This window comes from Jaculus jaculus, chromosome 5, assembly GCF_020740685.1.
Source record: "Jaculus jaculus isolate mJacJac1 chromosome 5, mJacJac1.mat.Y.cur, whole genome shotgun sequence".
Taxonomy (NCBI): domain Eukaryota; kingdom Metazoa; phylum Chordata; class Mammalia; order Rodentia; family Dipodidae; genus Jaculus; species Jaculus jaculus.
Window position 1 is genome coordinate 108274084 of NC_059106.1, and position 26659 is coordinate 108300742.

The 26659-nt window shown below is 40.0% G+C and overlaps 2 protein-coding genes across 6 annotated transcripts in view; one reads left to right on the forward strand and one right to left on the reverse strand.

Moving 5' to 3' along the window:
- The window catches only part of Ncoa1 (nuclear receptor coactivator 1), a 252169-nt gene that overhangs the window by 91476 nt on the left and 134034 nt on the right, over positions 1–26659 (reverse strand). For all 5 annotated transcript variants that reach the window (XM_045148792.1, XM_045148791.1, XM_045148790.1 and 2 more), the window contains exons 7-10: positions 24680–24857; positions 15104–15283; positions 13446–13541; positions 8763–8903 (exon numbers count right to left, since the gene is read on the reverse strand). In XM_045148792.1, coding sequence (XP_045004727.1) covers positions 8763–8903; positions 13446–13541; positions 15104–15283; positions 24680–24857 — 595 coding nt within the window. The remainder of the gene's footprint in view (positions 1–8762; positions 8904–13445; positions 13542–15103; positions 15284–24679; positions 24858–26659) is intronic.
- LOC123460929 (39S ribosomal protein L23, mitochondrial-like) lies at positions 406–1070 on the forward strand. The gene is made up of 2 exons (XM_045151214.1): positions 406–417; positions 515–1070. The coding sequence occupies exons 1-2, from the start codon at positions 406–408 to the stop codon at positions 983–985; spliced, it is 483 nt and encodes a 160-aa protein (XP_045007149.1). The 3' UTR covers positions 986–1070.

Here is a 26659-nt window from a genome sequence, read left to right on the forward strand (position 1 = left end):
TCCTGAGTGCTGGGATTAAAAGCGTGTGCCACCACGCCCGACTTGGTCATAGAACAAATAGACCTAACAGGTATATACAGGAAATTTCATCTACATGCTGCAGAATACACATTCTTCTCAGCAGCACATGGAACATTCTCTAAAATAGACCATATATTAGGACACAGAGCAAATCTTAACAAATACAGGAAAATTGAAATAATTCCTTGCATTCTATCTGACCACAATGGCATCAAACTACAAATCAATAGCAGCAAAAGCTACAGAGCATACACAAAATCATGGAAGCTAAACAATATACTACTAAATGATGAATGGGTCAATGAAGAAATCAAGAAGGAAATCAAAAAATTCATAGAGTCAAATGATAATGAGAACACAACATACCAAAACCGTTGGGACACGATGAAGGCAGTAGTAAGAGGGAAATTCATACCTTTAAGTGCCTATATTAAGATATTAGAAAGGTCTCAAGTAAATGACCTAATGCTTCACCTTAAAGTCTTGAAAAAAGAAGAACAAGGTTGGCCGGCGAGGTGCGGCCGCCACGGCGCGGAATGTGCTGTACCCTCTGTACCAACTGGGTAGCCCCCAACTCCGCGTGTTCCGAACCAACTTCTTCAAGTTAGTGCGGCCAGGCATGGCCCAGCCTGAGGACATGGTGCAGTTCCGGATCCCCATGGAGATGACCCGGGTGGACCTCGGGAATTATCTTGAACACATTTACAACGTGCCCATCGCTGCCTTCCGCACACGGGTGCAGCATGGCTCCAACAGGAAGAGGGACCATAGGAACGTGAGCATCAAGAAGCCTGACTACAAAGTGGCCTATGTGCAGCTGGCCCATGGGCAGACCTTCACCTTCCCAGACCTGTTTCCAGAAAAAGAACAAAGTTCCTCTGCGGACCCCTATGGGGAGGAACAGCAGCAGAAGCAGAGCAGCGACCCCCTGCGTGGTGGCGTTCCCTCCTGGTTTGGCCTGTGACCTGTGACAGGCAGGGACAGGGCCACAGACCCAGCAGGCAGAGTTTTGAAAACCCAAATAAAAGTCCTGTGTGGAGAAAAAAAAAAAAGAAGAACAAGGCAAACTGAAAATCAGTAGACAGGAAGAAATAATAAACATTAGAACAGAAATTAATGATATAGAAAAGAAAATTCAAAGAATCAAGGAAACAAAGAGTTGGTTCTTTGAAAGGATAAATAAACATGATTGATAAACTCTTAGCAAATCTGACCAAAATAAAGAGAGACACAAATTAATAAAATTAGAGATGAAAATGGCAACACCACAACAGATACCAGAGAAATTCAAAAAATCATAGAGATATACTATAAAAACATATACTCCACAAAGTATGAAAATCTGAATGAAATGGATGATTTCCTTGATTTATATGACCTACCTACAAAAAATCAAGATGAGATTAATCACTTAAATAGACCTATAACAAATATGGAGATCCAAGCAGTTATCAAAATTCTCCCAACTAAAGAAAGTCCAGGCCCAGATTGATTCACTGCTGAATTTTACCAGATACTCAGGGAAGAACTAACACAATTGCTTTTTAAGCTTTTCCAGGAAATAGAAAAAGAAGGAATCCTACCAAACTCCTTCTGCGAAGCCAGCATCACCATGATACCCAAACCAGGCAAAGATAGAACAAAACAAGAAAATTACAGACCAATCTCCCTTGTGAACACAGATGCCAAAATGCTCAACAAAATATTGGCAAACAGAATACAGGAATATATCAGAAAGATCATTCACCCTGACCATTAGGCTTTATCCCAGAGGTGCAATGTATGCAAATTGATAAATTTAATCCATTATATAAATTGATAAATTTAATCCATTATATAAATGGACTTAAGGACAAAAATCACATGATCATTTCATTAGATGCAGAGAAAGTATTTGACAAAATCCAACATCCCTTCACAATAAAATTCCTACAGAGACTGGGAATAGTAGGAACATATGTCAATATAATAAAGGCTATTTATGACAAGCCAAGAGCCAACATATTACTAAATAGGGAAAAACTGGAAGCTTTTCCACTAAAACCAGGAGCAAGATAAGAGTGTCCACTGTTCCCACTTTTATTTAATATAGTACTGGAAGTCTTAGCCATAGCAATAAGGCAGGAGATGCACATAAAAGGGATACAAATTGGAAAGGAAGAGATCAAGTTATTATTTGCAGATGACATGATTCTATACCTAAAGGACCCTAAAGACTCTACCAGCAAACTGTTAGAGCTGATAAACACCTATAGCCATGTAGCAGGATACAAAATAAATACACAGAAATCAGTAGCCTTCTTATAGGCTAACAACAAACACACAGAGGATGAAATCAGAGAATCACTCCCATTCACAATTGCATCATAAACAATAAAGTACCTTGGAGTTAACCTAAACAAGGAAGGGAAGAATTTCTACAATGAAAACTTTAAAACACTCAAGTGAGAAATTGCAGAATACACTAGGAAATGGAGAAACATCCCTTATTCTTGGATCAGAAGAATCTATTTTGTGAAAATGGCAATCTTACCAAAAGCAATCTACACATTTAATACAACCCCCATCAAAATTCCAATGCCATTCTTCACGGAAATAGAAAAAACAATCCACAAATTTATTTTGAATCACAAAAAATCTCGAATATCTAAAACAATACTGAGCAACAAAAATAAGGCTGGTGGTATCACCATACCTGATTTTAAGCTATACTACAGAGCCACAGTAACAAAAACAGTGTGGTACTGGCACAAAAGCAGATATGTAGATCAATGGAACAGAATAGAGGACCCTAATGTAAGTCCAGGTAGCTACAGCCACCTGATATTTGATAAAAATACTCATTGGAGAAAAGACAGCCTCTTCAGCAAATGGTGCTGGGAAAACTGCCTATGTATCTGTAGAAGGATGAAAATAGATTCTTCTCTCTCTCCATGAAGTCCAAATGGATTAAGGACCTTAACATCAGACCTGAAACTCCGAAACTGCTAGAGGAGAATGTAGGGGAAACTCTTCAACATATTGGTCTTGGCAAAGACTTTCTGAATATAACTCCAATTGCTCAGGCAATAAAACTACAGACTAACCACTGGGACCTCATGAAATTACAAAGATTTTGTACAGCAAAGAACACTGTGAATAAAGCAAAGAGGCAACCTACAGAATGGGAAAAAATCTTTGCCAGCTCTATATCTCATACAGGATTAATATCTAGGATATACAAAGAACTCAAAAAATTAAATAATAAGAATTCAAACAAGCCAATTAAAATAGAGAGTTCTCAAAAGAAGAAATATGGATTGCATATAAGCATCTAAAAAATGTTCTACATCCCTAGTCATCAGGGAAATGCAGTTTAAAACTACGTTGAGATTCCATCTCACTCCTGTCAGACTGGCTACCATCATGACAACAAATGACCATAAATGCTAGTGAGGATGTGGAAAAAGAGGAACCCTTCTATACTGTTAGTGGGAATGAAATCTGGTCCAGCCATTGTGGAAATCAGTGTGGAGTTTCCTAAGACAGCTAAAAATAGATCACTATATGACCCAGCTATAGAGCTCCTAGGCATATATCCTAAGGACTCATCTCATTACCTTAGAGATACTTGCTCAACCATGTTTATTGCTGCTTAATTTACAATAGCTGGGAAATGAACCAGCCTAGATGACCCTCAACTGATGAGTGCATAATGGCACATTTATACAATGGAATTCTACTCAGCGGTAAAGAAAAATGAAGTAATAAAATTTGCAGGAAAATGGATGGATCTGGAAAGGACTATACTAAATGAGGTAATCCAGGGCCAGAAAGCCAAACATCCCATGTTCTCTCTCATATGTGGATCCTAGCTACAGATGTCTGGATTTCTGTGTGAGTAGGAAGAAAACTCAGTAGCAAAGGCCAGGAATCTAGAAAAGAGATATAAAGGGAAGAGAAAGGAAGGGAGGGGGTACTTAATAGGATGTGTATTAAGTATTATATATATGTAAGTTGAAGAATAGATTAATGGGGGTGAAAAGGCCCAAGTGAGGTCAGGGGAGGAGACTGAGTAAAGGAAATGTAGAAGGAGGGCTAATAAAAATCTAACAGAATACAAATAAATCATATGGATACCTACCCTTCTGGACAATGGAACACTCAGGAGTTGTAGGTTGTTGCTAGAAAAATTTCAGTACCCAGGATGGGATACCTTCCTGTGAGTTTTTGGCCAGGGAGGTCCCTGATGGCTCCAAAATATTATAGGCCATTGCCAAGGCCCTTGGTTTCCCACCAGGAATAGATGGTAAGACCTATTGCTAAAGATTCCACATACTTGGGCTGCAAAGCCACTGAGAAATCCTGCTGGAACTGAGCTGATAACCTCCTCCATGTACACCAGCTGAAAGAAAGCTGGAAGAAACCATTCTGCATACAGTTCAATGGGAGAGAGAGAAATCACCAATGAAGATACTCAACAGTGGACACCACAAGTCTTAAATTTTGTCAGCCAGGCCAAATGAGCCAATGGGTGCAATAGTGTCATGTCTGTCACGGTAGAAACCAACTACCCTCTAATTGGACTGGAAGCCTACTCCATGGGACAGAATACATCCCTGATACTGAAAACTTAAAACAGGAGTAGTCAGTCATGAGTCCTAGAGGTGTAACATCTGCTGCTGTCTGGCTAAATGCATATACTATTCTTATCAAACTGCCCAGTAGGTACTTCTCTTAATATTCATACCTATATATATTAATGTTACTCTCATTCTGGTATAGAACCTTCTCTTTTCACATGGCAGTGACCTTGGGATAATTCAGAAGGCATCATGGTGTTGGAAAGAAGTGACTGGAGTGCTCAGCACTGCAATATGTCTATCACACTTTCCAAGACTCAGGGTCTATTGTGGAAGAGGTGGTAGAAAGAATGTGAGATCCAAAGGAAGGGTAGGTCTCCTTACAACGTGCTTCTCCAGATACAAAATGGCCTGGGTACCCATGACCTCACAGTGCCTGACACTACCTGCACAAGACCATCATAATAGGAGGAAAAGATCCTGACATCAAAATAAAAGAGAGACTGATTGAGAGGGGGAGGGGATATGATAGAGAATGGAGTTTCAAAGGGGAAAGTAGAGGGTGGGAGGGCATTACCATGGGATATTGTTTACAATCACGGAAGTTGTTAATAATAATAAGAAATGCCCAATGAAGACAAGGTGTTAGATTATAATTCTTGACATTTTCCCCTAAATTGTTTAATTTTATATAGGAATGACTAGCTACTTATTAGACTTTAACATATTTTTGTGGGGAGGGCATGGACATGTCATAGCATGCATATGGCAGTCAGAGAATAACTTTCAGGATTGGCTCCTGCCTTCCACCTTGTCTAAGACAGAGTCTCCACTCCCTTGCCCATTCATTAGGCTAGCTCATTTGTGAGCTTCCAGGAACTTCTCATGATTTGCTTCCCATCTTGCCATACATATGCTAGCATTGCAGAACACACCACAGCTTCCAGATTTTACATGGGGTCTAGATTTCTGAACTCAAGTATTCACACTTACATACAAAGCCATCTCCTTAGTCCCAATTAACTTATTTCATTTAAAGAGACTATAATGATTAGAAACATACACCTTAAACTATGGTTCAATTGCATCTGAGGGGAGCCTAGTCATTTGGACATTAAAACAATAATCTGCTTTCCTTTGGTTGAAATGTATACAGATTATAGGCAAATATAATTAAGTTTTCTAAGCAAATCCCTGGAAGGTCCACTTTATAAAACACAAATCAAAGAGACACATATATTTTTTGAACTTTAAACAGTGAGTGGAGGTTATAAATATATATATTTATTATATTATGTATTATATTATAAATATTAATATTATATACATACATATATACATATACATATATTTATATATATGTATATATATATGGGTTGGAGAGATGGCTTAGTGGTTAATGTGCTTACCTGTGAAGCCTAAGGACCCAAATTTGATTTCCCCAATACCCATGTAATCCAGATGTACAAGGTGGCGAATGTATCTGGAGTGTGTTTGCAGTGGCAATAGTCCTGGTGTCCCTATTCTCTCTCTCTCAAATAAATAAATAAATAAATAAAATATTTTGTTATTCATTTGCAAGCAGAGAGAGATAAAGAGAAAGAATGGGTATGCCAGGGCTTCTTGCCATTGCAAATGAACTCCAGTTGCATACACTATCTTGTGCATCTGGTTTTCAGGTGGGTACTGGGAAAACAAACTCAGGCTTGTAAGCAAGCACCTTTAACCACTGAGCTATCTCTTCAACACCCCCAAATACAGATTCTTGACTCTATATACTGAAATACTACCATGATGGCATAAATTTAGTAAGGAGCCCACTAAAGAACCACTACTCTGTAGGTAGCTGTGTTGAGATGTATATAGATTGCTTCTATTAAAAAAAAAAAGTCAAGATTTGAGCCAGGCATGGTGGCACACACCTTTAATCCCAGCACTTGGGAGGCAGAGGTAGGAGGATTGTCGAGAGTTTGAGGCAACCCTGAGAGTACATAGTGAATTCCAGGTCAGCCTGAGCCAGAGTGACACTCTACCTCGAATCCTCCCCCCCAAAAAAAAATCAACATTTGAGGTGGAGCGATGGCTTAGCAGTTAAGATGATTGCCTGCAAAGCCAAAGGATCCTGGTTCGACTCTCCAGGACCCACGTAAGCCAGATGGACAAGGGGTCACATGCGTCTGGAACTCGACTGCAGTGGATGGAGGCCCTGGTGCACCCATTCTCTCTCAAATAAATAAAAATAAAAAAGTTAAAAAAAAATCAAGATTTTTTTCCCTATATTCTATAAGGAATGGGTTGACCTAAAACGTAACGAATGGCACATCATCAGTAAACTGAGGAAACAATATTATGGAGGGAAAGTCAAGATTAAAAAGTGACAGAAGCTGGATATGCTGGCGCACACCTTTAATCCCAGCACTCGGGAGGCAGAGGTAGGAGGATCTCTGAGTTCAAAGTCAGCCCGGGTCTACAGAGTGAGTTCTAGGTCAGCCTGGGCTATCTCAAGTGAAAGGAAAAAAAAAAATTGGGGCTGGGCATGGTAGTGCATGCCTTTAATCCCAGCACTTGGGAAGCAGAGGTAGGAGGATTGCCATGAGTTCAAGGCCACCTTGAGACTACACAGTGAATTCCAGATCAGCCGGGGCTAGAGTGAGACCCTACCTCGAAACTGCCCCCCTCAAAAAAGCATGACAGAATAATGAGAAAAAAATGCTTTTTAGAACTACCCATTGAAAGAGACTATTAAATTAGAAGTTAAAGAATTAATTATAGTGGAAAAGGAGTATTAAACAACCATAGTTACATGGCAATATTTTTGAAGTAAATAAAAATTCCTTAATTCTCAATTTCTGTGAACTTTCTGCCTTGATACACAAATAACTTCAGCCATCTCTCCTAAAGGTTTAATTTCTTAAGGACAGGAAATATACTTGTTTTAGATTCCCATAGTACTTCCTAGACAAAGTAAGTATTCATTAGTCGCAGGAAGCCAGGTGTGGTGGCACATGCCTTTTATCCCAGCACTTAGGAGGAAGAGGTAGGAGGATTGCAATGAGTTCAAGGCCACCCTGAGGCTAATTCCAAGTTAGTCTGGGCTAGAGTGAGACCCTACTTTGGGGGAAAAAAAAAAGTCACAGGAGCCTGGCATGGTGGCACATGCCTTTAAATATTTATTTACTTGAGAGAGAGGGGCGGGGGGGAAGGGAGGGAGAGGGAGGGAGGGGAAAGGAGGGAGGGAGGGAGGGAATGAGGATGGGTACACCAGAATGAACTCCAGATGCATACACCACCTTGTGCAGCTGGCTTTATGTAGATACTGGGGAACTGAACCTGTGTCCTTGGGCTTTGCCAGCAAGTGCCTTAACTGCTAATCCATCTCTCCAGCCTGTACACACTTTTAATCTCAGCACTTTGGGGGCTGAGGTAGGAGGATCACTGTGAGTTCAAAGCTAGCCAGAGACTACATAATGAATTCCAGGGCAGCCTGTACTAGAGTGAGACCCTACCTCAAAAACAAAACAAAAAATAGTGTCATGGGACATAGTTTTTAACTTGCAGCTTCAAGCTAAGTCAGGAGGTAAGTAGTTACATACTCGGAGAGTCCTGGTGTTACAGTGTATTAACTGATCCATAGTATTTAGCCCTCTGACATTAGCTTGTTCTCATGGAAAATATGATCAAAGGCCATATAAAAGCTGCTACTTCATCTCTGATGTCATCAGGAAATTTCCTGGTCAGAATTTATTTTTTTCTTCTTATTTATATCTCTATTAGGGTCAAGGCCACAGTGCTTTTTAGAGTTATTTTGTGTTCTCCAATATATCATGAGATTCTTGAAGGCAAAACCCTATTTCTTAGTCGTAACTGTATCCCATATGTACACAGCACCTTATATGCATAGTGTTCTATGCATATAAGGAAGTTGACACATGTCTGTTGAATGAATAAATACATGAATGAATTATGAATGACCATCACATGACATCCTATTCTTTAGAATGTGCATCCTGGGTTTCAGGATCCAATCATGAGTTACTTTGCTTATCCATTTCTTCCTTTCCTAAAAAGGATTATTACAACAACTGCAATTTGGGGAAAATACTTGTGAAGACATAGTTCTAAAACTATTCAATATTAACAAAAGGAAAGGTTAATGAAAATAACTGAGAAAAATGTTACCTTCTTGAAACAGTTGTCTGGCATAAGATGGCTCTCTGCCCTGAGGTTGGAAAAAAGCATAGATGCATTTCCTCACTAAATCTTCCCAGCCAGTTCTTCCAGCAGCTCTCAGAGAACTAGTATCAATAGAGATGATTTTACCTATACAAAGAATTAAAATATTATATTCTCTTGATATAAATCATCCACATTTCAAAACTAACAATGGCAACTACAGGATGTTCTCTTTCCAAATATTCAGTAGACAAAAACACCAAAAGGAGCATTCATTTTATTACATATGGTAATCAAGTATATTAAAGATGTCTTAGTCTTAAGAATATTATGCATTAGTACATCATATCCTATTAGTTCAGTTCTCATTGAGTATTAAGATGATCTGGAGCTACTGAGATAAATGCACTTCAAACTCCTCAAGCTGGCTCTTATGATTCTTCTTTCTATTTATTGATGACTGGCTGCTTGACTTCTTGGAGAATAAAGGCAGTGATTAAACATTGTTTTGGTTAGGTATTGCTAATGACTAGATGAAGAGAATATGAGGAAGGAAGCAAGTCTTTCCCTTTCTATCTCCAGCTGGGCTATGTAGGCAATATTGCACTGAAGAATAAACAAAGACTAGAGGCAACAAAAGTCAAATCCAAAATGACAAGAAATAAAAATGTTAAGATTTGCTAGGTATTATATTACACACACTAAAAATGGGCTGTATAACATCTAGAGCTGTTGCCATATTTGACCAAAGTTCATAGGTGGCTTTGACAGAATTCTGATAAGTTATTTCTCAATTAATCAGGGGCCAATGAATCTACTTTGTGATGCTTCAGATCTATGTGATTACACACAAGCATGAGGCCCTGGCTCAACCCCAGGCAGTTCCTTCCCCCCAAAAGTCACTGCTAACCCTAGCAGTTGTCCCAGCACTTGGTGTTGTCAGGCTTCCTTACGTTTTTGAAATTAGCAGATGAAAAACAGTATCTTATTTTTTTCTAAATTTGGATTTTTTATGACTATCATTAATATTTATTTTTCTGTGAATGCCTAATTATGCTTTTTTACACATACACAATCTCTCCAGAATCAAGGAAGCTATAATCTGTAATTTTTTTAAAATATTTTATTTCATTATTTGAAACTGAGGGAGAGAGAAAGAGAGAAAAAAATGGGTGCACCAGGGCCTCCAGCAACTGCAAATTAACTCCAGATGCATGTGTCACCTTGTGCATCTGGCTTATGTGGGTCCTAGAGAATTGAACCTGGGTCTTTAGGCTTAACAGGCAGCATCTTAACTATTAAGCCATCTCTCCAGCCAGAGGTAGGGTCTTGCTCTAGCCCAGGCTAACCTGGAATTCACTATGTAATCTCAGGGTGGCCTCGAACTCATGGTGATCCTTCTGAGTGCTGAGATTAAATGTGTATTCCACCATGCCTGGCTTCAGCCCCTTTTTTGAGGTAGGGTCTCACTCTAGCCCAGGCTGACCTGGAATTCATTGTGTAGTCTCAGTGTGGCCTTGAACTATGTAGTCTCAGTGTGGCCTTGAACTCACGGTGATTACCTCTGCCTCCTGAGTGCTGGGATTAAAGGTGTGCGCTACCGTGCTTGGGTGTAGGTGAACTTTCTTTAAAAAAAAATTTATTTATTTATTTGAGAGCGACAGGCACAGAGAGAAAGACAGAGGGAGAGAGAGAGAATGGGCGCGCCAGGGCTTCTAGCCTGTGCAAATGAACTCCAGACACGTGCGCCCCCTTGTGCATCTGGCTAACGTGGGACCTGGGGAACTGAGCCTCGAACCGGGGTCCTTAGGCTTCACAGGCAAGCGCTTAACCGCTAAGTCATCTCTCCAGCCCTGTAGCTGAACTTTTAATGTTGGGTCTGTGGTCTAAAACAAAACTATAAGTGTTAACATTGTTCCATAAGAAAACACATTCTCTAATTTAATTTAGGATTTAATGTACAGGTAGATATATGAGACAAAGTTAAAATGTACTGTTCATAAATCAGCTTACTAACTTTTAAGTCTCTCTCATTTTTGATGCTGTCTATAGTCTGAAAAATACTATTCCCAACAAGCTTTCATTCTGTTTCATGAAGCCCTTACTTAATTTCTTTTTATTTTAACCAGTTTTTGACACAAAAGACCCATTTTCTTTTAGAATGGAAGCCATTTTCATGCATATAGAATGTTTCTGGTTTTCAATAGGGTTCATTAAGTATTTCCAATGTTGTTCATGGAGACCCTACCTTGAATAAAAAATCTATAAGAACAAAGCACATGATATCAGATTTCTGAAGGCAAAAAACAGCTATTACAGGGCTGGAGAGATGGCTTAGCAGTTAAGGCACTTGCCTATGAAACCTAAGTACCCAGGTTTGATTCCTCAGCACCCACATAAGCCAGATGCATATGGTGGCACATATATCTGGAGTTTTGTTTGACATGGCTGGAGGTTGTAGTACAATCATTCTCTCTCCATCTGTCTCGCTCTCTCCCTCTCTCAAATAACTAAATAAAAAAAAGCTATTAAAAAATTACAAAGCAGAAAAGATGGCTTAGCAGTTAAGGCATTTGCTAGCAAAGCCAAAGGACCCAGGTTCAATTCCCCACTACCTATTAAAGCAAGATGCAACGTGGTGCCAGGTGTGGTGGCTCATACCTTTAATCCCAGCACTCAGGAGGCAGAAGTAGGAGCATCACTTGAGGCTACCCTGAGACTACATAGTGAATTCCAGGTCAGCCTGGACTAGAGTGAAATCCTACCTCGAAAAACAAAACAAAACAACAACAATACCAAAAATAAGGCAAGGTGGCTCATGTGTATAGAGTTCTTTTGCAGTGGTTAGAGGCCTTGGTGTCCCAATTCTCTCTTTCTCTATCTGCCTCTTTCTCTCTTAAATAAAATATATTTTTTAATTACAAGTAAGACCTTATAAGGAATAGTAAAAGTAAAAATGCCCACTAAAAATGAACTGTAACAAAGAATAAATTCAGTAGAAGTGATTTTTCAAATATGTTTGCTCATATCTCTTTATTATTTATCTCTACTTTAAAATTTTAGAAAGCCAGCTATGGGGTACACACATTTAATCTCAGCACTTGAGAGGCAGAGGTAGGAGGACTTCTGTGAGTTCAAGGCCATCTTACACAGTGAATTTCAGGTCAGCTTGGACTAACGTGAGACCCTATCTTGAAAACCCACAAAGGGAGAGGGAGAGGAAGGGAGGGAGGGAGAGAGAGAGAGAGAAAGAAAGAGGGAGGATGGGCTGGAGGATTGCTCAGTGGTTAAGGTACTTTCCTGCAAAGCCAAAGGACCCAGGTTTGATTCCCCAGTACCCAGTACCCACACAAAGTCAGATACACAATGGTGCATGCATCTTGAGTTCATTTGCAGCAGCTGGAGGCCCTGGCAAGCCCATTTTTTCTTTCTCTCCTCTTATCACTCTGCTTGGAAAAAAAATTATTTCTAATAAGTCAAAAATAATTAAAATTTGAGAGGAAACTGATAGACCTATTTATGTTACTGTAAAGATAAGATTAATGAGTTGGACAGATGGCCTGGCAGTTAAGGCACTTGGTGCCAGCAAAGCCAAAGGACCCAGGTTTGATTCCCCAGTACCCACATAAAGCCAATGCAAAAGGTGGTGCATGTGTCTCGAGTTCATCTACAGAGGCTAGAGGCCCTGGTGTACCCATTCTCTCTCTCTCTACATATACATATGCTTCTTTCTCAAACAAACAAATAAATAAATAATTTTTTAAAAGTTAAGATTAATGTAGGAGAAATGATCTAGAAATTGGAATGGACAGCAATAGTTTGTTCTTGATGAAAACCAAACCTGAAGTAGGTTTATCAGAAGACCTTTTTTTTTTCCAGGTGTGGTCACTCCTTTGCAGCTCTGCTGCCCTCCTTTCTGTTCTTCTTTAGGACACACCTCTGTGCCACTGATCATAACTTTTTCCTGAATCAGGAGCACTTACTCTGGACAAGGCTTTTCCTCACTGACCACTTCCAATACCCACACTTTAGACAGCTGGCACAAATTCATCTATGGGCTTAATATTAGTTTTAGCCTTAATTAGGTCTTTTAGATTAGCTAATTTAAAACTACATTCTCCCTATATCACATCATAACATTTCCATAAAAATTTATCTGCCAAATTTTTAAAAACATTTTCTTCCAACAAGCAGAATTTATGATCAAACAAATATAGGTATATGAACAGTTACAAAAACTGGTCTCCTTAGCTTAGCCCATGGTAATGATTATAGTGTCAAAGATGTACCATATGAAGATGACTATTTGAAAAAATATAAAAATATTTTCCTTTTTCTTTATTTATTTGAGAGAGAATGAGGCAGAGAGAAGGAGGGAGGGAGGGAGAGAAAGAATGGGTGCGCCAAGGCACCTAGGCACTGCAAATTAACTCCAGAGACATGTGCCACCTTGTGTATCTTGCTTATGCAGGTCCTGGGGAATCAAGCCTGGGCCCTTTGGCTCTGGCTTTGCAGGCAAGTGCCTTAACTACAAAGTCAGCTCTCTAGCCCTAAAATGTGTGTGTGTGTGTGTCTATGACTAGGAAGCAGAGGCTGAATGTCATATGACCTATCTTGGATATAATTATTTGTTAGAGAATAGTCTGAATATTAATAATTATATAACATCCTGAACTTTATAGTGAATACCTGTAGTGTCTTGCTTGGTCATAAAGGATTCAACACCTGTAATAGCTGGAGGCCGAGGTAATCGTCGTGCAATACAAATCAAACATGACTGGAAATCTGCCAAAACAAGAAGGGTCAATTGAAGGACAAAGCATACAGAAAATGCTTACTATTACTTAATGGTTTTGATAAAACATTATGTTTCAGGACTTACAACAATATTATTATCACTCTGATATAATAACATAGAAATAAAATTGCTGGTATATCTAAACTGGCAGCTCTAAGTAAAAAGCAAGTAAGAATAAAGTGTTTCTTACCATCAAATACCTATATTGAACAAAAGAGACTGATACTTTGATAACAACCAAATAAATTAGATTTTAGTAACATCATGCTTTTATTTTATCTATTTTCATGGTTTTCAGTGCTAGGGACTAAACCCAGGGACTTACACATGTTAAACATATGCTCTATTTCAGGCTACATTACACTATCAGCCCCTAAGTGTTTCTTTTCAAGGTAGGCTCTCACTCTAGCTCAGGCTGACCTGGAATTCACTATGTATTATCAGGGTGGCAATCCTCCTACCTCTTCCTCCAGAATGCTGGCATTAAAGGAATGCACCACCACACTCAACTAAAAATTTACATTTATTTATTTGCAACCAGAGAGAGGGAGAGAGAGAGAGAGAGGGCCCGCACGAATGGGTGTACCAGGGCTTCTTGCCATTGCACATAAACCCCAGATGCACATGCACCACTTTGTGAATCTGGCATTACAATGGTACTGGGGAATCAAACCAGGTATCAGTCTTTGCAAGCAAGCATTTTTAACCAGTGAGCCATCTCTCCAGGCCCTCTAACAGTGTTTGTTTTTCTGTTTTTTAAGGTAGGGTCTCGCTCTATCCCAGACTGACCTAGAATTCACTATGTAGTCTCAGGCTGGCCTCAAAGTCAGGGCAATCCTCCTACCACTGCCTCCCAAGTGCTGGTATTAAAGGCCTGGCTCTATTCTTCACTTTCTTAAAAAAAAAAAAAAAAAAAAAAAGTGCTACGAACAATATTATACAATTAATCAAATTAGACTTGGTATGGGTATTATTTGTAAAATGTTCTCAGTTATGAATTCCAGGTCAGCCTGAGTTAGAGTGAGATCCTATCTCAAAAACAACAACAACAAAATATAAAACAGGATTGGACAGATAACTTAGCAATTAAGGCATTTGCCTGCAAAGCCAAAGGACCCAGGTTTGATTCCCCAGGATCCACGTAAGCCAGATGCACAAGGTGGCACATGTATCTGGAGTTTGTTTGCAGTGGTTACTGGCCCTGGTTTGCCTACTTTCTCTCTATCTGCTTCTTTCTTTCTCTCTCTCTCTCTCTCAAATAAATAAAATTTAAAACAAGATTTTGGCTGGGTGTGGTGGTGCATGCCTTTAATCCTGGCATTCAGAAGGCAGGAAGAGGCGGACCACTGTGAGTGAGGACAGCCTGAGACTGAATTCCAGCTCAGCCTGGGCTAGAGAGAGACCCTACCTCAAAACAACAACAAAATTGCTGCTTTGACATATAACATATTAGCCATAAATATTAGTTGCCAAAGGAAGGAATTAACTCCTTCCTTGTTCCTTCAAGTCTCAGAAAAAGCAGACATATGAGCAATCCTTTGTGCTTTACCTTCTCCGTCTTCCTGAATTGATTTTGGCTGTGACACGGTGAAGCACTGCATGACTTCATACCGCTGGCAGGCTTCTTGGTTCTCAGTACCTGGCTCGTCTGGAGGGTGAATTAGCATCCTGCAGTTAAAAGTATGGCTATTGCGGCGAGCTGCCTCTTGAGGCCAAGGAACACCGTTTACTAGGAAAGCAAAATTGATTTATGTGCTTGTGAATAAAGGAAGAGAAAAACAAACTTCAAGGATATAAAAAGACATACTTTAAGGTGCCTGGCTAGCTAATTAGCTACTGAAATTAAAAGATAGGCAGTTCTAACCATATCTTGGTCAACAGGATACATCATCACCAGTTAGAAACTATAACATTGGGCCAGGCATGGTGGCACATTCCTTTAATCCCAGCACTTGGGAGGTACAGGTAGGATAATCACCTTGAGTTCGAGGCCACCCTGAGATTACATTGTGAATTCTAGGTCAGCCTGGATTAGAGTGAGACCCTTCCTTAAAAAACAAAACAAATAAACAAACAAAAAAAATAAACTATAACATTTCCAAGAAAATATGTAAGATTGCCTGCCTTCCTCCAACACTAATTACAAACAACTAAAGACAAAAATTTGAAGTGATTAGCTATTTTGCTTAGAATTTCATAGCAACTAATTAATCAGCTTTTTATTTCCAGTTATGTCTTGGGAAAGGGAAAAATGACTCAAAACCACAGCTATATTGTTAAATAAGCATTTCCATAGACCATCCTGGATCCTTAAAGGGAGGCTCTGTACACAATTCAACTTTTTGTTTTCATTTTGATATGCTGGATTTCGTTATTTTTTAAAAATTGTACAAAGAGCACATGTGCATACGCTTACACATACAACTTTTTTTTTTTAAAGATTTGGAGTTTTTCTAAGGAGTCTGTAATTCAATACTCAATATATAAGAGCAATTCTGGCTTCTTACAGCCATTTTTTCTTGTACATAAATTAATTTCTTACACAGTTCATAAGTGCTGCAATGATCTGAATAGAGTGCATAATCAATAAATAATATTTACAAGATTGCTAACAAAGAAATGTTACCTTGTTTAGTATAGTAAAATTAAAGTCAGTTGTAGAAAAGATGTCTATATTTCAAGTAAGAATCACTAAGTGGAGTCATGATTTCTTACTCACAATGTCACAATCAGACCATGGGGGCTGCCAGGTGGTCAGGGGGGTATTGAGGCTGTTCTCTCACTACCACCAATGTTTTACCATATATTCTCCACAGACCCACTTTATTTTTTCCATCCTACAACTCTGTAAATGCTAGAAGAAAGTATGGGAACAAACATACATTGGATAAGGAGTGTTGGCTTCTTTTTTTAGTTAGCTGTGATATTTGGTTACTTAATGTTTACATTCCAGCCAGGCATGTGTTGTACACCTTTAATGCCAGCACTTGGGAGGCAGGTAGGAGGAACACCATGAGTTCAAGGCCAGCCTGGAGCTTCAGAGTAAGTTCCAGGTCAGCATGGACTTTTAAACTTACTGCTTTGGGAGATTTCAGCGTCTAAAATCTAAACACACACACACACACTACTTCCAGGTCAGCCTGGGCTGGTGTGAGACCCCACCCCAGAAAAAAAAAATAACAAATTTGATTTCCATTTGCTTCATCTTTAAAATAAAGGGAACATCTGTTATTTATAATGTCATTTATACTCCAAGATTTTAAAATAAAATCAGCTATAGATACACTTTTTGTGTATGTCTGGTTTATTAGTATAGGATTTCTGGACACAGACTTGTTCATCTTAAGTTTGGAACACATATAGGCTCAACAGTAGAAAATAGGGAAGGTAAGATTAATACAAAAATAACATATTTGGGCTAGAGAGATGGCTTAGCGGTTAAGCTGCTCGCCTGCAAAGCCTAAGGACCTATGTTTGATTTTCCAGATCCCATGCAAGCCAGATGCACAAAGGTGAGGCAAGCGCAAGGTTGCAAATGCCCACTAAGTGGCACAAGCATCCGGAGTTCGACTCCAGTGGCTGAGGCCCTGGCATGCCCATTCTCTCTCTAAAATAAAAAACACATTCATTTAAAATATATTTATTTGAGAGAAACAGGGAGAGAGAGGGAGGGAGGGGGTGAGGGGGGAAAGAATGGGCATGCCAGGGCCTCCAGCTGCTGCAAATGAACTCCAGATACATGTGCCCCCTTGTGCATCTGGCTTATGTGGGTCCTGGAGAATGGAACCTGGGTCCTTTTTAGCTTTACAGGCAAATGCCTTAAACACTAAGTCATTTTGCTAGCCCCTAACATATTCCTTTTTAGACTGCTCATACTAATAAGCAAGTTCCTAATTCTTAGTAAAATTCTCTATCTGGCTCTGGACAGCTAGCTTAGTAGTTAGAGGCACTTGCTTGCAAAGTCTGATAGGCTGGGTTCAATTCCCCAGTACCCATATAAAGCTATATACACAAACTGGCCCATGTATCTGGAGTATGTTTGCAGTGGCAACAAACAGATCCTCTCGTGCTTATTCTCTTTCTCCCTTTCTCCATCTTCTATCCACCTTTCTGCTTACAAGCAGGTAAGTGAAACTGGCTGACTTGGAGCTCACTCTGCAGTTCCAGGCTGGCCTCTAACTCATAGCTATCTTCCTATTTCTGCCTCCCAAGTGCTGGGATTAAAGGCATACACTACCATGCCCAGCCTAAGTCTTCTTTTAAACAGTGACTATTTACTTGTAATGAGCACATCTTCACGAATGGACAGACTTGTGTTTTGTGGTGCTGCTGTGTCTTCTGTGGAACAGAAGTAAGAGGATAGGCCTACACTAGAAGTATAAAAATCTGACCAAAATCAGCATTTGGGGTCGGGCATGTCAAATAATCCAGCAAAAGTTTATCTAGTCATTATTAATTACTTTCTTTTACGTGTCAAACGAGTCCTCTTTTTAAAAGGATAAATGCCACTACTAACCTTAAAAAAGGACTGGTAACAAAAATCAAAGATTTACAAGCAAGCAACAAAACCCTTTTTGCTGCTGTTACAATAATGGGGGTCAACCTCAGGCCAACACTTGCTAGTGTATATAAGGCAACTGTTCTACCTTTGAGCTACAGGCCCAGCCCAAAGCCATTTTTTAAAGTGAAGTGGTCATTAACCTGAAAATTTAAAAAGAACAAAGAATTGAATGCTCCTACTAAATGTGATCTGTTTAAATAAGGGGTTGGGATCCTCAAGTTTCTGTGGGACAAAGGAGCATATTATCAAAGGACAATATGGTCCTTCCTCGACATCTAATTTCTAAGATAAATCCATAATCTAAGTCTTTTTAATAATGCATTATAGATCTACCATTAATGAAATTAAAATCTCAAAAACACTTAAATAATAGCAGTAGTAATAATAGCTACAGCTTCAAGGAAATTCAGCCAGGAATGGGCTAAGCATCATTCATCCTTCCTATGAAAGATGAGGCCCGGTAAACTGGGTGTGGTGGTGCACGCCTCTAATCCCAGCACTCAGGAAGCTGAGGTAGGAGGATTGCTGTGAGTTCGAGGCCAGCCTGAAACTACACAGGGAATTCCAGGTCAGCCTGGGCTAGTGGGAGACCCTAGCTTGAAAAAAAAAGAAAGACAAATGAGGCCCCAGTCATGTGTCTTCCAAGGTTACATGGCTGGTTAAGTGGCAGAGGCAGAATGCATGAGCCAGGTTGGCTTTATATATACTTAGTCATTTGTGCCACTAGAGACCAAAATACTATCTATTTATGAGTAAAATTTATTTCAGCTTTTTTCAAAGTTCAAGTTCTAATTCATTAGAATTTCACAAATAAGTATATGTTCACTAACATCTTTAATAACCACTTGTGTAAGTACATCTGCACACATTTATTCTTTTGGGAAAAATCTCTCACTATATTGGTTTCCTAGTGTTCAGATTTTAATTTACTTTTCATAAGTAAAATGTCGGGTTGAAAAACATAGATTTCACCAGGCGTGGTGGTGTACATCTTTAATCCCAGCACTTGGGAGGCAGAGGTAGGAGGATTGACGTGAGTTTGAGGCCACTCTGAGACTACATCGTGAATTCTAGGTTAGCCTGGGCTAGAATGAAACCCTGCCTCAAAAAACAAACAAACAAAAAAGCAGAGATTTGCCAGGCATGGTGGAGTACACCTTTAATTCCAGCACTTGGGAGGCAGAGGTAGAAGGATTGCTGTGAGTTCAAGGTCAGCCTGAGACTACATAGTGAATTCCAGGTCAGCCTGGGTTAGAGTGAAACCCTACCTTGGAAAAAAAAAAAAAAATCTCTGCTTCAAAGCATAGATTTTAGGGCAGGGAGATGGCTGAGTGGCTAAAATCACTTGCTTACAAAGCCTGCCGGCCTGAGTTCAATTCCCCAGTACCCACAGAAAGCCAAATGTACAAAGTGGCACATACAGTCAAGGCTGACCTTGAACTCACAGGAATCCTTCTACCTCTACCTCCCAAGTGCTGGATTAAAGGCATGTGCATCATGCCTGGCTAAAAGCAATTTTGAACTGGCTTTTAACATTTTCCTTTAATTTTTTTTGAAAAAAATAAAAAGCAAGATTATAATTTATTTTTTGTTTTTTTAAGGTAGGGTCGCAGCTCAGGCTGACCTGGAATTCACTATGTAGTCTCAGGGTGGCCTCAAACTCACAGCAATCCTCCTACCTCTGCCTCCCAAGTGCTGGGATTAAAGACATGCATCCCCACACCCGGCTTAAAGAATATAATCTTTTGAATCATGTTTATGACATATGCATATGTATAGTGAATATATACAAAATAATGGTATCAATTTTTTCTTTAAATTTCTTCATAGTACCTGAACCTTTATTTTCCTGGGGCCTGATAATACATATAAAATCATTCTACTTTGTCTCTCTTTGATTTTCCAATAACTTGACAGTTCTGATAATGGAGGTTTAAACATAGGTATTATAATATGCTTTATTTGGGCTGGAGAGTGGTTAAGCGCTTGCCTGTGAAGCCTAAGGACCCTGGTTCAAGGCTCGATTCCCCAGGACCCACGTTAGCCAGATGCACAAGGGGGCACATGCGTCTGGAGTTTGTTTGTAGTGGCTGGAGGCCCTGGCGCGCCCATTCTCTCTTTCTCTGCCTCTTTGTCCCTCTGTCTGTTGCTCTCAAATAAATAAACAAAAAAAATTTTTTTAAATATGTTTTATTTATTGCTTCTTGGGAAGTATCTTGCGAGAAGACTTTTCCAAATTAGCTCAGCTGGGCTTTATACTTCTGTTGGGACCATCTCATGGTATCTCATGTGTGACCAAGACCACTGCAGAACCACTCTGACTCCTGAACATGCCCTAAATTTGCCTGCCTATTCTACTGTACTTGGTAGCACAGGCAGTTAGGCAATATTACTTGTCATGTTTCTGCCCTTTTCTTCTGTGGGCAATGAAAGGTGCTTCTGCAGGACTCTTACAGCTCTCCCTATTGTGGTAGACAGAGGCTGCAGGAAGAAGGCAGATGGACGGTTGGGCCAGCCCAGAGCCTCTTCACCACCAGCACCACATCAGATACTGGATAACACTCAGACTTGACTTATATCCTAGCATAGATGACTTATCTGACCTCAACAGTAATATATCTGCACTAATGATCCTGGATGAAGTAATGTGGCCCTTGTGCAAACAATGAACCCCTTCCTCAACGGGATAGAAGACAGCTCAGTCTAGATTTCTGTGTCCTCAGTCCTCTCAACCAGGTATATTGTTAAACTCCACAGATACTTTGTTAACTCAGATGAGAACATTAAATTTGTTTTTATGATGTTGTTGTTTTTCAAGATAGGGTCTCACTCTAGCCTAGGCTGACCTGGAACTTACTCTGTAGACCCAGTCTTGCCTTGAACTCACAGTGATCTTCCTACTTCTGTCTCCTGAGTGTTGGGATTAAATGCATGCACTACTATACCTAGATAAATTTAAATTTTTATTTATTTATTTATTTGAAAGGGAAAGAGAGAGGCAAACAGAGAGAATGGGCACGCCAGGGTCTCCAACCACTGCAAACAACTCCAGACACATGTGGCACCTTGAGCATCTAGCTCACGTGGGTCCTGGGGTATCAAACCTAGGTCCTTTAGCTTTGCAGGCAAGTGCCTTAACTGTTAAGCCCTCTCTCCAGTCCCCAGATACACACACACACACACTGGTTTTACAAGATAGAGGGCTGGAGAGATGGCTTAGCAGCTAAGTGCTTGCCTGTGAAGCCTAAGGACCCCAATTTGAGGCTCGATTCCCCAGGACTCATGTTAGCCAGATGCACAAGGAAGGACATGCGTCTGGAGTTCATTTGCAGTAGCTGGAGGACCTGACAGGCCCATTCTCGCTTTCTTTCTCTCTGCTTCTTTCTCTGTCTGTCGCTCTAAAATCATTAAATCTTTAGAGTCTCACTCTAGTCCAGGCTGATCTGGAATTCACTATGTAGTTTCAGGGTGGCCTCAAACTCACAGTGATCCTCTTACTCTGCCTCCCAAGTGCTATGATTAAAGGTGTGTACCACCACACCTGGCTCCAGATAAATTTTTTTTTATTTTTTTTGTTCATTTTTATTTATTTATTTGAGAATGACAGAGAAAGAAAGAGGCAGATAGATGGAGAGAGAGAGAATGGGCACGCCAGGGCTTCCAGCCATTGCAAACAAACTCCAGATGCATGCACCCCCTTGTGCATCTAGCTAACGTGGGTCCTGGGGAATCGAGCCTTGAACCAGGGTCTTTAGGCTTCACAGGCAAGCACTTAACTGCTAAGCCATCTCTCCAGTGCCAGATAAATGTTTTTAAAATTATTTATTTTATTTATTTGAAAGCAACAGAGAGAGAGAGAAAAAGGCAAATAGAAAGAGAGAGAATGGGTGCGCCAGGGCTTCCAGCCACTGCAAACGAACTCCAGACGCGTGTGCCCCCTTGTGTATCTGGCTAATGTGGGCCCTGGGGAATCGAGCCTCGAACCAGGGTCCTTAGGCTTCACAGGCAAGTGCTTAACTGCTAAGCCATCTCTCCAGCCCCAGATAAATTTTTTGAAAAATATTTTTATTGGGGCTGAAGAGATGATTTAGCTGTTTTTTATTTTTTTTTTTGTTTATTTTTATTTATTTGAAAGTGACAGACAGAGAGAGAGAGAAAGAGGCAGATAGAGAGAGAGACAGAATGGGCACGCCAGGGCCTCTGGCCACTGCAAACGAACTCCAGATGCATGCGCCCCCTTGTGCATCTGGCTAACGTGGGTCCTGGAGAATCGAGTCTTGAACCGGGGTCCTTAGGCTTCACAGGCAAGCTCTTAACCGCTAACTCATCTTTCCAGCCCAATTTAACTGTTATTAAAGTGCTTGTCTGTACAGCCTAATGACCAGGCTCAATTCCCCAGTGCCCACATAAGCAAGATACACAAGGTGGTGCATATGCCTGCAATTCATTTGCTGTGGCTAGAGGCTCTGGTGTACCCATTCTCTCTTTCTGCCTCATTCTCTCAAAGAAATAAATATTTTAAAAAACTGAAAAAATATTTTTGTTTATTTACTTGAGATAGAGAGAAAAGGCAGATAGAGAGAATATGGGTGTGCCAGGGCCTCCTGCTGCTAATAAGGGACCTCCAGGTGCATGCACCACTTTGTGCATCTGACTTTATGTAGACACTGGGGAACAGAACCCACAGTCAGACTTTGCAGGTAAGCGTCTTTAACCACTGAGCCTATTCTAGACTTTAAATTTGTTTTTATTTTCTTTTAAAGAGAGAATGGGTATGCCAAGGCCTCCTGCCACTGCAAATGAACTCCAGTTGCACGTGTCACTTTGTGCCCCTGACTTTATGTGGGTCCTAGGGAACTGAACCCAGACTGTCAGACATGCACTTTAACTGTTGAGCCATTTCTCCAGCCCCTAATTTTTTTTCTTTTTAAATAAAATGAATCTGGCATGGTGGGGCACACCTTTAATTTCTGCACTTGGGAGGCAGAGGTAGGTGGAGCACCATGAGTTCAAAGCCACCCTGAGATTACATAGTAAATTACAGGTCAGCCTGTGTTAGAGTGAAACCCTACTTCAACCTCCTCTCCCAAATAATAAAATAAAATGAAATAAATAAAGTCCACATGTTGAAAGACCTTAAAATCCATGGGAAAGTAGAAAAGAAATCCAGAGACAGGGAAAATAAGTCCAGGTGCTGCCTACAGTACCATCAAGAAATCTTTTTAGGAGCTGGAAGGAGGGTTCAGCAGTCAAGGTGCTTGCCTACAAAGCCTGACAACCTGGGTTTGATTCACCAGTATCCATGTAGAGCCAGATGTACTAAGTGGCACATGTATCTGGAGTTTATTTATAGTGGCTAGAGACCGTGGTATGTATAACATTCTCTCCTTCCCTTCCTCCCTCCCTTCTCTCTCCCTCTGATTGCAAATAAATAAATAAAATTTCAAAACAAATCTTTTTATTTTTATTATTTGTTTATTTTCAAGGTAGGGTCTTGCTGTAGCTCAGGATGTCCTGGAATTCACTATGTAGTCTCAGGGTGGCCTTGAACTCACAGTGATCCTCCTATCTCTGCCTCCCTAGTGCTAGGATTAAAGTAGTGCACCACTATGCCTGGCTAGAAATCATAATTTGATTTCTCTGACAGCCTACATCAGTTTCCATAGTAAATGGTGGCTAGAACCCTCCCATTTAGATATCCCACATAGTATCTCTGAGGAAACTCATGTGTCAACAATTTATCTGTGTAAGGAACTGGTCTTATTTCTGAACTTGTTGATAAGGAAAAATAAGAACAAAATATCCCAGAAGTGGATGGAATTTGCAATTACATAAGAAAAGCATTTGTCTATCAAACGTATACTGACAACTGAACTTTCACTTAAGATATAGAAATCCAATCATTAGGAGTAACTGTAGGTTGAATCCTGAAAAGCATTAGTAGGGGTCCAAAAAAGCCAAGAAGTAAACAAGCCATCAGTCCATCTCAAAGGACCCCATCTTGCCCTAAGCAGCAGGAAATCAACACCTACCTTCCTTCCTTTTTCCCCCTTTTCTTTTTTTCCTTTCCCTTTCCTCCCTTCCTCCCTTCCTCCCTTCCTCCCTCCCTCCCTCCTTCCCTCCCTCCCTTCCTTCCTCCATTCTTTCCACTGGGCTTCTCAGCAGTGGGCAATCCACTTAATTATAGTTAGGACTCTTGATTTGAAAGCACTTACATTTACAAAACAAAAACAGTATATATATAAGTAGTTATATATGCTATTTTTAATTCTTTCCCTTTGTCTTTTTTTTTTGCCTCATTAATGGAAATGAAAACAAAGACAGTTTTAAGCAGAAGCTTCGTGCGGCAAGGAAACTACTCTGCTTTCTATTATTATCACATGAACATGGCAATATATTGAAGATGGAGAATAGCCTTATAGTTATGTAAGATATCTGAAGCTGAAACCACATTCAAAATATTAAGTATATTAATTTATACTATACTAAGTATTAGAAATACAGTCATATATTATGAAAGAAGAAACTATTGAGAATACTTAAAAAAAAAGAATTTCTTTCTACCTAGTGATTTTGGTAGCAGATTCTTGACAAATTCTGCGTGATCTCCCACATGCAGTATGCTGTAGACGCTGGTATTCATTAATTCCTCCTGATTGTAACCCAAGTAGCTCGTTACATTCTCTGATACAAATACAATTCTTCCTTCACAGTTCACAACAAAGAAAAATCCATCCAAAGCCTGCAAAGCCAAAAGAGGATTAAGACATTGGGAGGTTAAAAGGGAAATGCAAACATACATATTTTTCTATTTAAAACAAGACTGGTGCTGCACGCCTTTAATTCCGGCACTTGGAAGGCAGAGGTAGGAGGATCGCCATGAGTTTGAGGCCACCCTGAGACTACATAGTGAATTCCAGTCAGCCTGAGCTACAATAAAACCCTACTTTGAAACACAAAAAAACAAAACAACAACAAAAGAAAAACAAGATTGAGGGCTGGAGAGATGGCTCAGCGGTTCAGGCACTTGCCTTCAAAGCCTAAGGACCAGGTCTCAATTCCCTAATTCCCTAGTACCCACGAAAAGCCAGATGTAGAAGGTGGTACATGTGTCTGTAGTGTGCCCGTTCTCTTTCTCTCTCTCTCAAAGAAATAAATAAAACATTTAAAAGAGATTAGAGCTGGAGAGACACCTGCAAAGCCCAATATCCCAGGTTTGAATCATCGGGACCCACATGAAGCCAGATGCACAAAGTGACACATGCATCTGGAGTTTGTTTGCAGTAGCTGGAGACCCTGGCATGCCCATTCTATCCCTCTCTGTTGGTCTGTCTGTCTGTCGCTCTCTCTGCTTGCAAATATTTTAAAAAAAATCTCAGCACTTGGGAGGCAGAGGTAGCAGGATTGCTATGAGTTTGAGGCCAGCCTGAGACTACATACTGAAGTCCAGGTCAGCCTAGGCTAGAGCAAGACTCAAATGAGAGATTAGAAATATATGCCAAGTCAAAAGGTAGAATTATTTCTCTGTGGAGAGGAACTGTACATTGTTTCCAATAATGTAAATGTTTCCAACAGGTATGAATGAATGTTTGTTAACCTCCTTTTTAGAAAAAGTATTTTATATTATTTATTTGCAGAGAGAGGGGAAGAGAGACAGAGAATGGACTCACTGGGTCTCCAGCTGCTGAGAATGAACTCCAGCTGCATATGCCACTTTGTGCATCAGGTTTTACATGGGAACTAGGCTTTGTAGGCAAGTGCCTTAACCAATGAACAATCTCTCCAGCCCTAATCTTTTATAGAGATAAATTTTACTTGTTTATCTATTTATTTATTTTTTGTTTTTCAAGGTAGGGTTTGCTCTAGCCCAGGCTGACCTGAAATTCACTATGTAGTCTCAGGGTGGCCTTGAGGTCATAGTGATCCTTCTACCTCTGCCTCCCAAGAGCTGGGGTTAAAGGCATAGGGAATAGAACCTGGGTCCTTAGGCTTCACAGGCAAGTGTGCCTTAATTGTTAAGCCATCTCTCCAGCCCTGAATCAATATTTAAATGACCTTTTGTATCACAAGGAAGACTGTTGCTACCTGAGGCAAAATTCTTAAGGGAGCCACCTAACTTTTTTTTTTTTTTTTTTAACAACAACAACAAAAAATGCAGCTCATGTAAAGACATTTAATTCACATATTATGGTTTTCCTTTGGTTTATAGTGGTTTTAATAAAGATGCATGCATCAACTGAAAAAAATTTTATGTTTCTTCTTACAAATTTGAGTGGATTTATTTGTCACTCTTATTCACTTGAAATTCACTGGATTTCTGATACAGAAATAACAAATGTTCATATAAATTAAACCCTGCTTTTGGGAGGCTGAGGTAGGAGGATCACTGTGTGTTCAAGACCAGCCTGAGACTACATAATGAATTCCAGGTCAGCATGGACTAGAGTGAGACTCTACCTTGAAAAACAAACAAACAAACAAACAAACAAAGACTTCAGTTAAGAAGGCGGCATAGGAACCACACCAAAGCAGCCTAAGGAAGAA